Source organism: Pieris napi, chromosome 4, assembly GCF_905475465.1.
Source record: "Pieris napi chromosome 4, ilPieNapi1.2, whole genome shotgun sequence".
Classification (NCBI taxonomy): domain Eukaryota; kingdom Metazoa; phylum Arthropoda; class Insecta; order Lepidoptera; family Pieridae; genus Pieris; species Pieris napi.
In genome coordinates, this window is record NC_062237.1 from 5,540,159 (window position 1) to 5,553,161 (window position 13,003).

The 13,003-nt window shown below is 36.1% G+C and overlaps 1 protein-coding gene across 1 annotated transcript; it reads right to left on the reverse strand.

Moving 5' to 3' along the window:
- Nucleotides 1-1,708: 1,708 nt before the first annotated feature.
- On the reverse strand, nt 1,709-12,469 carry LOC125048885 (calphotin-like). Its single transcript, XM_047647838.1, has 4 exons — nt 12,443-12,469; nt 9,973-10,137; nt 9,575-9,661; nt 1,709-2,862 (listed from the first exon to the last, which is right to left on the reverse strand). The coding sequence occupies exons 1-4, from the start codon at nt 12,452-12,454 to the stop codon at nt 1,840-1,842; spliced, it is 1,287 nt and encodes a 428-aa protein (XP_047503794.1). The 5' UTR covers nt 12,455-12,469; the 3' UTR covers nt 1,709-1,839.
- Between the last annotated feature and the right edge of the window lie 534 nt (nt 12,470-13,003).

The following is a 13,003-nucleotide window of genomic DNA, read 5'->3' on the forward strand; positions in this document are numbered from 1 at the left end:
TTGATTTAGGTATGTGATGTTTGATTTATAAACAATAAATGTGTATTGATCCTTCACTATAATTTCAATAGTTGACTGTAATTAAAAATACAATATAATATAAATTCCCCGATACAAAAATAAAAAACTCACCTCTAACTTTTGTATAATTTCGTTTTTATTCAATCATGGCGAGTGTTATAAAGAAAAAATTTATTGCATTACCGCACATCAGTTTGGCCGAGAGCTATATGATTTATTTTACGTGATAACAATATAATTTTATTTGTCGCTAAATAGAGAAAACTTAAAAATAATAGACGAAAAAACTCGTTCTTATAATTTTTGCTAGCTTATATAAAATAACAGACAGACAGACAGTGTCATAATTATCGAAACAATTTTTAGAATCTGTTAAGTAGTTATAGAGATTACTCTTACAAATAAACTAAAAAGCACAATTACAAAAAAATAAACTAAGGCCTAGGTAGGCTTACATTCGCGGTATTCCCTTTGCTATGGGGCTAATCATTCCACGTGGTTAATCTGGCACTCGGCACTCTGGCACTTAAGTAAACCACATACTAATATTTTATCTAATTGTATTGCATATACTTATGCCCTCGAGTTTATACTATATGTATATGCGCGACCGTTTCGCCGCGGTGACCGCGTTTGTCACTAAAGCGGGCGGAGGGAGACGCACAGGTAAAATCATAAATTTTGCTGGCTTATAGCGCGCTCTTAATGTCATTGGTACATAATCTAAAATATTTTATTTTTATATAAATTAAATTTGCAGCTATATGTAGGCATGTAAACTATATATTTTGATAGTTGTTGCGTTAAAATGCTTACATTGTCTATGGATATTCGAAGCTCTATGGTTGCTCTATAGTTTATTGTCGGTGTTTGTATGTAACTTACATATTTTGGCGGGAATGGTACACACGAGGCATTAAGTATGATCGAAAAGTTTTATAAATACTGTATAATATTGTGATTTAATCATTATCTATGGTATTTATAATTAAAAGTAGGAATTAGGGTAAAAATGAAAAGTATATTAGCTGAGGATTGGCGCCAACCTTCTATTTAAGTGTGCACGCGTTTTATTGTTATTTGTATTTGTATTTTTTATTTTCATTACCTATTTAATGTTGCAATAACTACAGCGACTAATTGCTGTTGTTTTTTATGTTATTACATACAACTTATCTACTCCCTTAATAAATTTAGCATCGACATTCGGAAAGCTAAATCTGTATTATAATATTCTTACGGACGTTGTATTATTCAATTACTCTAGTATCTAATATACATACAATATTTATCACTTTACTTAATAGATTTTAAGCGGGTCGCACGTGTTATCAAGCTCGTGTAGACTGCGAACCACGACATAGCTTCAATGTTTCGATTTCTTAACAAAAGACCATATCTGTCCACACGTAATCTTAATGCAATCTGATACCTAATACGAGTTTGTTTACGTCACCGGTAAAAATGCTTTTGCGTGCAGATATTATCACATACCTTTTATGATTATTGTGACGTATATTCAGTATTTAGTGCACTTCCCTATTTAAAATGTGATAAAATAGGTAACTGTCTCATGCTTAGCATATGAAAATAAATAAGGTATTACATTTCTATGCTTACTGCTTATTGCTATGCTATATTTGTGTTATATGTGATGTCTTAATGTTACGGAAAGAAATTAAAATAATTTGTAATTGTTACTGTTTATTTATATTTTTATTGTACTACTTGATCTCATTTGAACCGAAAAGTAAAAACTGAAAATAATTGTTTTTTTTGAATTTCTAATGTTAATACTTCTCACTTTTGTGATGGTGTTCACAGCACTCTTGCGTAGTATGGCGCTGGTACGCCGTAAGTGGAGTAACGCGGCACAGTGGCAGAGTAGACGACGGGAGAAGCGGCGTATGACGAGACAATGGGAGTAGCGTAGGAAGAGACAACTGGAGCAGCGATAAACTGGGCTGAACGTTTGTGGATGGAGTGAGCCTCGGCCTCAGCCTGAGCTTTAGCTTCTAAGTGAGCAGCGCGGGCAGCGGCTACCTCAGGTGTTTCTTCGGGGGCAACTGGAAGAGCGGCGGCATCAACAGGCGCAGCAACGGCTGGAGCAACAGCTACTGATGCAATTTCAGCAGATCTGAAGACTGATGGCGCCACAGCGGCTATAGCAGAAGGTCCGTATACGGACCCGAATGGAGCGCTGTATGCAATAGGGGCAGCGGCAACGCTGTTCAACCATGGAGCGGAGGCTACAGTGTTTATAACGGCTGGTGAAGTCTTAATGTCTACTCTCGACTGGCTTGATACGGCAGCTGGGGCGATGGCGACGGGGGCAGCAATGGCGGCGGGAGCAGAGTATGCTACTGGAGTAGCGGGAGCAGAGTATGCTACTGAAGCAACGGGAGCAGAGTATGCTACTTGAGCAACGGGAGCAGAGTATGCTACTTGAGCAGCGGGAGCAGAGTAAGCTAATTGAGCCAGGGGAGCAGAGTAGGCTACTGGGCCAGCGTACGCAGCAGGGGCGGCTACAACAGCAGCTTGTTCAGCAATGGCAGCGCGAGCTACAGGGGTGATTGTCTCGGATACAATAGCTGGAGTCGACTTGATGTCCACACGGGATTGATGGGAAACAGCTGATGGGCCAACAGCCAATGTTGGAGCAGAGTAGCTGAGCACTCCCGGTCCGTAGACCAGCCCAGAGGGAGAGGCGGCTGAGAGCGCCATCACGGAAAGCAACACCACCAGCGAGTTCATCGTGGTCTGTGTAGGTTCAAGATTGAGGTACAAAGATAAACTGATGCTTTCTTCCACTTGTCGGACGTATTTATACAGTGGTCTAGATCAAGTTCCAAATGTATTAAAAGTCAAGTTCAACACGTCGGTTACTCATCATATGAAAGCAATTCTTTGCATGCAAGTGAGGGGCGGGTAAACTAGTTTCCGGACTTAATATAGCCTGTTATGTTTTGATACCGGCTTGGCTATAATAAATCTTTAATAGTCAGTTTGCGTTTTTTGTAGTTACGAATTTATAATAGTAGGAATATAAGCAAGTAACTGAAGAAGTATTTTTATACATTGTTAGGTGGCCCATATACTACAAGTAATGTAAATATGTAGTAAAAATTAATTAAATATTGATAGTCACCTATTCTCTTACGAACCATCCATTAGTTAGTCAAAACCTTTTAGTATTGGACATTAGAAGATGAATAGTTACATTATGTATCTTATTATATACTCACATTGACGGCATCCTACTTTACAGAACCTATCATTCTTTGTTATTCGATTGAAGTTTGGAATTATAACTATATATAATTATAATTATAACATTTGAGTACCTAATACTAATAGGACAATGCATTAAAATGTAGTAGTCATTTATATATATAAAATGTATATATAAATATAATGTCTGAAAGTCTTTATAATGACGAAATAATTTGCGTTCTTACGTCTGACATTTAGTGTATTGATAAATTAATATATTTAATAATGATATAATTCATGTCCTTTAAAATAAGATCAGTCGATAATGCTCTGGATTATTTTTGTAGCGGTGATAAAACAAAATGTTAAGGTTTTACGTCGACCTTGAAGGCTTTCATTCCGTATGATAGGACAGTGGCCACTAGGAAATACCTATTCAATTATCTGTATATTAAGTAGTATACTGATAAGGATTTTGTTGTGATTTTATGAATAACCAATTCATGGATTCTCTTAAACTTTCTAGTTAATATTAATTAAGAAAATACAATTTCTTTTCAAATGAAAATCGTAAATATTGTTATTTTAAACGAGAATTTTGAACATTTTTTACGGCCTTGTAATTTCAAAAAATAAGCTAAGGCTAAGGCTAAGACTCAGATTTCTGAATCGGTTTCATGATCATTTGTCAATCTAATTGGTAAGTAGGTGATCAGGCTCCTGCGCCTAACACGCGCTGTTTTTTTGGTCAAGCGGGTTTCCTCACGATGTTTTCCATCACTGTTCGAGCGAATGTTATTATATATGCGTACATGGAAAAAAAAAATTGGTGCACAGCCGGGGATCGAACCTACAACCTCAGGAATGAGGGTCGCACGCTAAAGCCCTCAGGCCAGCACTGCGCATAGAAATTGTTGCATTTATTTATTCGTTAAGTAACTAAACTAGTAAGAACAAATTATTATAAAAGTATTGATATCGTTAACATTTAAGTGTATTGAGCGGTATAATAAGTAACAACTGCTGATGTATTTGTAACAAGTATATACCCTATATACGGTATGCGGAATATATTCTACCATAAAAGGATTCAACCTCAATTTATACACAATCATTATTCACTCATGACAATACAAGAAAATGCACCTGTATCAATAAGCGTTAATTATGCATTTATTTCTCGACATTAAGAACCCGCCGCCATCTATCAACCTTTAAAAGAGGAATTTATATTATCGACCCTTCCGACACAACAAGTACTTTATTAACTTTAACCTATAATGATGAATGGTTTAATTATTATCAGTGTTGGTTGGTAGCACATCTCGGTGTATAATATTAAAACATCGGCTCAATTTTCAGCGAAATTTTTTTTGGTTGGAAGACAAAGATTAATATGATTAAGAAACAAAATATTGATTCAAATTGCTACCTGAAATATTATTTAAAATATCTTGAACTGAATTTAAACTAAAACAAATTATAATGTTTATGCCTTTTTTATAAATATTATTATTCATATATATAATATTAATTCATGGCAATTAAAATGAAACGCAATCTCTTGCAGTGACAAAGAGCGACGAACGACAAATTTAATCAAACACATCACAGATACAATAGATACAATAGACCACAGTAATACATTTTTATATAACTGTCATTAGATGGCGTTACTAGTACCATTTCTATATTTTGATATTTTCAACACTCCCACTCAAAATATAGAAAATTACAAACAAAACAAAAGTAATTCATATTTCAACAATACCTAGAGTATTTAAATGTTTGTAATGTTTAATAGGGCCTAAGCTCTTTGTGAGCAAATCTGCTGGCATATCTGATGTACACATATATTCAACACCAACAATGTTTTCAGTTATCATTTCTCTACAATAATGATATCTGACATCTATATGCTTCGTTTTATTATGAAAAACTGGATTAGATAACAATTTCTGAGCACTCATACTATCATTGAATACAGTAATAGTATACAATTTTTGTGTAATTTCATTCTGTAAATTCCTTAAGTAAACTGCCTCTTTACATGCTTCTGAGATTGATACATACTCAGCCTCTGTGCTAGATAAAGCAATACATTTTTGTTTACTACAGCTCCAAGATATTACTGATCCTGACAAAACAAAACAATACCCAGAATATGATTTCCTATCATTGATATCATTACTCCAGTCTGCATCTACATAACCAACAATGTTATTATTGTTGCCTTTACAATATTTTAAGCCTAAATCTTTTGTTTTCTTTAAATATCTTAACACTCTCTTTGCATACTGCCAATGTTCTTCAGTATTACAATTATTAAATTGGCTTAAATAAGACACCGCATATGCTATGTCGGGTCTTGTAAGAACAACTAAATACATTAAGCTCCCTACAAGCTGCTGATAAGGATTTTGGCTACTACCAGTAGTCTCCTTTTTACATTTTAAATTGACCTCCATAGGAGTATTTACTGGCTTACAATCAGTCATACAAAATTTAGACAATAATGTAACTATATATTTCTTCTGATTTAATGTAACAGTGCCTTTCTCCTTATTAAAACTTACAGACATTCCTAAACATTCCTTAATAATACCTAAGTCTTTCAACTGGAAATTTTTACTTAACATGGTTTTAAGGTGTTTATTTTCAGCTCTATTGTTAGAAAAAACAAACATGTCATCAACATACAGAGCTACAATAGTTTTTCTATTACCAACAATTTTAATATACAAACATGGCTCAATTTTTGACTTTATATAACCATCAACTAACATACAAGAATCTACCTTCTTATGCCAAGCCCGGGATGCCTGCTTGAGACCATATATAGCCTTTTTTAATTTAAGCACCTTACTATTATCTGAACAGGCATAACCAGCCGGTTTCTGCATATATATTGTCTCAGCCAGGTCCCCATTTAAGAAAGCGGTTTTTACATCAAGGTGAGTAACTTCTAGATTCAACTGTACTGACAATGCAAAAAGTAATCTAAGTGTTGTATGCCGCACAACAGGGGAAAAAGTTTCACTGTAGTCCACACCGTACTTTTGAGAACACCCCTTAGCTACAAGCCTAGCTCTATAACGCACATTATTTTCTGAATCACACTTCTTTTTAAGAACCCACTTGCACTTCACTATAGTTTCACCATTCATAGGCCTATTTACCAACTCCCAAGCATCGTTGTCCTTAAAACACTGAAGTTCTTCTTTTACCGCTGACAACCACTGATCCTTTTCTTCTCCTTGTAAAGCCTCTTCTATTGACAAACCATTGGCATCATCAAACTCCTCAGAGACACACATATTAGTCACTTTGTACCTTTCTGGCTTTTTCTTTATCCTGGTAGACTTGGGACGTGCCAGCAAATCAGAAGCATCTTCGTAATCACTTGGTATATAGTCTTCATCCGATAAACCTAGTGTTTCATCAGTTGTTGTGGTTTCATCCGCACTGGTGACATTTTCTAAGGTTGATGCCTCCTTATCCTCTATGTCTCCCACTGAACATGAGTTTTCCTTTCTCTCACTCTCAATAATTGGGATAGTGATATCTGGATGTTTATCCTTTTCCATGACAATGACCTCTCGGCTAGTTGTGATACACTTTGTCCTTGGATTATATATCCTGTATCCTTTGATACCATCTGGATATCCGACAAGAATGTGTTTTTCAGCTTTCTTGTCCCATTTCTGACGTCTTGCCTTTGCCACATGTACCATCACACTGCTACCGAAGATCCTGAGATGGCTCACATTTGGTTTATGACCAAACCAGACTTCATATGGAGTCTTATCATTCAATGATGGAAGTACTGTTCTATTCTGTAGGTACACAGCAGTATGTGTCGCCTCTGCCCAGAACTCTTTCCCTAACTTCGCATCAAACAATAAGCATCTTGCTTTTTCAACCACAGTACGATTATTCCGTTCCGATACACCATTCTGCTCGGGTGTGTACGGATTACTTCTTTGGTGTATAATACCTTCATTCTTGAGAAATGAGTCAAATTCTTTATTGCAGTACTCACACCCATTATCACTTCTCAAGATTTTAATTTTCTTGCTCGTTTGCTTCTCCACTTTGGCTTTATATTCTGCAAAACATCTGAGCGCTTCACTTTTATGCTTTAAGAAGTACACTGCTATCATTCTGCTGAAGTCGTCAATGAACAAGATAAAATACCTCGAGCCTCCCAACGATTCATGCTCCATTGGTCCACAAATGTCAGTGTGTACCAAACCTAGCAACTCATTGCATCTAGAACCACTTGGGAATGGCAGACGACACTGTTTGCCCTCACAGCATACAGGACAAGATGACTTATTTATGTCAACTTTTTCTTGGAGATCCATTCCTTCCACAGCAATTGACATTTTATTTAAATAAGTGCTATTGACATGGCCTAGTCTTCTGTGCCAGACATCTCCTGACACTGCTAAACTTGTCACTTCACTGTCAGCAAGTCTCACCTTGTACACTCCGTTACTGAGCACAGCCATAGCCACCATTTCATTATTTCTGTTAAACACGTTACAGCCTTCTGACGTAAATTGAAGTCTGTTACCAGTCTCGATCAATTGGCTTACTGACAATAAATTTGTTGTCAATCCTGGAGCACACATAACATCTTTCACTGGTATCTCATATTCACATTGATCAGTTTTCGTCACAATATTTACGTCGCCGGAACATAATACTTGAAGTTTCTCGTTATTTGCAACACATATCTCCCGCATATCGTGGTATGTTGCATCCTTTATCCACTTTTCATTGGCCGTCAAGTGCATACTCGCGCCAGAGTCGATGTACCAGTCGTACTTGTTGAATTGGCCACTCATAAACACTGCACTGAATGCATTACTCTGTTTACGTTGCAATTCTTTCGAATGATTACTTGAATTATCATTATTTGGGCATTGATTCTTGTAATGACCCGTTTGTTTACACCGGTAACATTTGACATGACTTTTTGCACCACCACTGACTTTGACATTTGACTTAGCTTGACTTTGCGCACCGGCTGACACATTTTTATTTTTCTTAGGTTGCCACTTCTGTGCGCCACTTGCAAATGCACCACCAATTTCACTAGATTGAGAACCCCGAACTTCCGTTTCCATATCCATCAGCTTGGTTCTAATGGCGTCCGTTGTAATTTGGATACCTGAATGCTCAATGGCCATGATCATCGGCATGAATTTCTCCGACAATCCAGCTAGTAAAAGACAGCCGATCCACTCGTCACTTATTTTAAAACCTGTCCCGCTCAACTTTTGACCTGTCTCGACGATCTGCGTGACGTACGCCTGCATGGAAGCACAGTTTTCCAACCGTATTGAAATAAGATTTCGCAAAAGAGATATTCTTCGCGAAAATCCGGAATCATCAAATAATGACTTAAGCTTGTTCCAAAGTTCTGACGATGTTTTGACTTCCTTGATATGCACGTACAAGACGCTGTCTATAGTCATGATAAGCTTTGCCTTTGTTTTCGCATCTTCTGCAGCTTCTATCTTCTTCCCAGGTATTGGTCTGATGCAATGCACCATATCCTCCAGGACTAGAAAATTCTCTGCAGCGAAAACCCATTCTGTGTAATTTTCTCTGCCTTTCAGTTTGGGCACGTTGACTATGTAATTCGATGCCATCCTCGTTAGTTAACTTACTGGATAACACGATCGATACAATTATAACTTCAACAAGTCCGAAACTTACTTCTCGACACAAAATTACTACATTTAACAAAAGTTTAGAGGTGCGCTGGGCACATAACCTAAAATGAAACGCAATCTCTTGCAGTGACAAAGAGCGACGAACGACAAATTTAATCAAACACATCACAGATACAATAGATACAATAGACCACAGTAATACATTTTTATATAACTGTCATTAGATGGCGTTACTAGTACCATTTCTATATTTTGATATTTTCAACAGCAATCAATATAAAAATATGTAGTCGCAATTTATTATACCTTTAATTTCACTCCTTAAATCTTTTCCTTCCATAAGGAAAGCCGGTATGAGTAAACGTAATATAAATCTCTAGAGTCTCTAGGGACTCTAGGGTCACTATAAAAATCAATAAAGATGAATAGAAATCCTAAACTAAATTATACTTATTTCTTACCTTACCTTGATTTCGCTTATTTATGTAAATTGATTTGCCGGGCTAGGAGTAATGAAACTCGTAAAATGCATTATAAACCATTTAATTGAATCATTTAAGATGTTAACAATAATTCTTAATTAATTTTGACTGTTGCGGTGCTTGACGAAGACCTGGTGTTCTGGTCGCAGTGGGGCAAGGTTTCGGGGCTTACCATCCGTGGGCGTAAGGTGCGGCTAAAACTGGACCATGGGCGGCTACGACTGGAGCGTGGGCTACTGCGAGAGCTGGGCCGGCGATCTGGTGTAAGCAATTTTTAATTATTGACTCATATAATAGATACATGGAAATTTACGAAACATTTTTGTCTAATGAGGCAGACACTGTCACTGAATAGTTAACACACTCTAAAAATATATACTGGTATATCGAAGATGAGGCTACGACTATAAAAAAAGCAACCCATTTATGGTGGAAAGTTTTAACTTCATGTAAATAATTCCACCTGAAGTATACAATTTTATTATAACTTAGTACAACCTATCTTTTTAATGAAAAGAAAAACAGCAATATCAGCGAATGCCTAAGACTTCTACTATGCTTCTACTAACTCTAACAGTGTTGGCGTATGAGGTGGCAACAGGAACAGCAGTCCTCACTATCGGGGCGCTGACCACGGGGGCTACACCGATACCATGGCCCCATGGGGAAGCGAGAGGAGCACCGTATAAACCAGGGGCTGCGGCGGCTACAGCCAAGAAAGCAGTGAATACGATCTGTAAAAATAATAATAGTTTAATTGTAGTTAAAAGATCGTGTACAGCAGTAAGCATTGTGTTTTAACCTATGAAGAACTATATATATTACTATATATTACTCAAACATTTATCTTAAATGACTTTCTCTATTAATAAAAACCACATGAATTATTGTTTTGTTGTGTAGTCTACACATTCTTATTATCTCGAAGGTAATGAGGTGTTAGGCAGAAGGCTTATCTGATATTAAATACCTAATATACGTCAGAGGAGTCGCAACGGTGTTATGAATTGGTTAGTTTCTTAAGAGACCTGCCTTGCGATTCTGTAACTCACTTTTCAAACTCACTTATCAGAATGCCAAATCATAAAATGACTGCTTCACGACTGATTTGAGCGCGACCGCCGCTGCGAAAACCGCTGTGAGAGTTCGAAAAGTGAGTTACAGAATCGCAAGGCTGAATTAGTTTGGTAGGCTCGCCACGCTAAGAAAAGGACTAAATAGAGTAACAAGGCTTGTTACTTCACGAGCGTGATAAGTGTTGTTCACGCTTTATTTCACTTCGGTTAACAATAAGAGTCAATTTAACTATGTGCGACACGTTATTGGCAATTGCTCAAGTAGGATGACAACCATGTAACTTAGGCGCTAAAGCAAATTCAATTATGCACACTTAGCTTCGACACTGATTATGTTAGTCAACATAGTTAATACAATTCGTATGCGCTTCGAAGAGTTATCTAATGAATTTGTCGCTGGTATACGAGATTCCTTCTAGGAGGTAAAACTTATAGGCAAAAACGTCTAAGCCTGTTAAAGTTAAACCAACTCAGCATCTATGAAAGACAATACTGTGCACTAGAAATATAGTAATGGGTTTAAAATAAGATCAAGTCATAGAACTATTTACAGAACTAGATGACCCGGTAAACTTCGTGTCACCTACATATATTTGTGGCGCTACTTTCGATTCGAAATGTTTAAATAAGAACAAAGAGATCGGACCTATTTTTGGTTCGCACCGTTTAAACCTTCCTTAGGAATGAACTTCCACAAATATTTACAGACCATAATTAGCCAAATCGGTCCAGCCACTCTCGAGTTTTAGCGAGACAAACGAACAGCAATTAATTTTTATATATATAGATTATGCCCCGCGGAATATATTACCACTTTAAAATATTGGTAAAACTATATTAGAATAAAAAAATCAAATCAAATCAAACATATTTACAATCTTGCCAACTTCTGACTTTACATAAAATAACATATAGAAAGGATACGAGTTACATTTTTATTATCGTTGGCATTTAAATCGAATTATCTATTTAAGTAACTACTCGAGAAGGCATTAAAAATCTCTACCGGCTAGCTACAGAGGTTGACCTCGTCAGGTCGTTGCCGCGTCAGAATGTCAAGTTCAATAAAAAAGCTTAATGCGTGCAAAAATATACAACGATATCACTTTCACGTTTGAGGCGAAGAGTGATTGATGTTATCCTTATTCGAAATTCCAGCGTATTATACGTAATTAATAAACGTTTCTTAGGTGTACTATTCTTAGGTATATTAATTATTTAAAGCATGATAAGGAACTTGAAAAGTTTAAAAGTTACTTGTTTGCAAAGTTATACTTAAAAAATCAAAATTATTAATGTGTGCGTGTATTAGGTGTACACACGTAAGAAGTGAAACTTCTTTATGACCTTATTTTTCGAAAAATGATCTACTATATGCAACTTTACAGAAATTGGTTAAATAAAGTTAAATTAAATAAAGTTTAACAAAAGGCTTTTATTATCATAGACATGAATACAAATACAATTATTTCATTTTAACTTATTACTGTACTACTATGTAGTACTAAGATTATTACAGAATTTCATTAATTGTAATAGAATTATTAGTATTACTATCATTGTTATCGTTATTATATATTTTTGTTACTAATGGCTTCGAATCTCTTCGGATCAACCGTGGTAGGGACAAGAAAAAGATGGCGCGTAACCGAAAAATGTGACAAATGTGTGTAATTTTTTTTCCAACGCCGATAAAGAAGTTTGACTTCAAAAAGCAACATGGCGCGTAACCTGCTACAAAATTTCTCCCATACGTCGATAAAGAAGTTTCACTTCAATAGATGGCGCGTAACGGAAAAATGTGACGCGTAACGAAAAAATGTTACACTAACTTTGTTCCAACCCCGATAAAGAAGTTTCACTTCAAAAATCTAGTGCCAAAAAGCTATAACCGTGTTGCTTAATTGGCGAACTAGTTTAAATATCGAACAGGCTATTTATTTTTAATTTAAAAAATTCTTACCAGTTTGTACATTTTGAAGGGATGGGGTTGTCTTGAAGTTGTTATAGGAGATGTTAGACCAAATGTGCTCTGGACAGCGAATGTAGTGCTTTTATAGTGCTTAGCCACATGCTTGGTTCTAAATGAGTAGCCCTACCTGATACTGGGCCTAGGTCATAGATAACTTAAGGCTAGACTATAGTAGAGTTAGCACAAAAATATAATAATTAAATTTTGAAAAACTTAGTAATACAGTAGAACCTCGTTAAGTCGAACCTCGATAAGTCAATAACCTCCAAATCTCGAAAAAATGTTTTGTTCCCTTCCCTTAAAACACCAAAACCTCCATTACTTGAAATCTTGACCCTCTGTTAATCGAAATAATCACCGAGTCCCTTCAAGCCATTTTGGTACATATTTTCACTCTATAACTCGAAAAATTAAATTTGACCTCTGTATCTCGAACATAGGAACGTTTTATTTTACAACCTTTACAACTTGATCATTTGGAATTTATTATCTCTATTGTTCGAACAAAAATAAGTTACCGACTTTAAGAACTTGCCGACAATGTGAGTACAC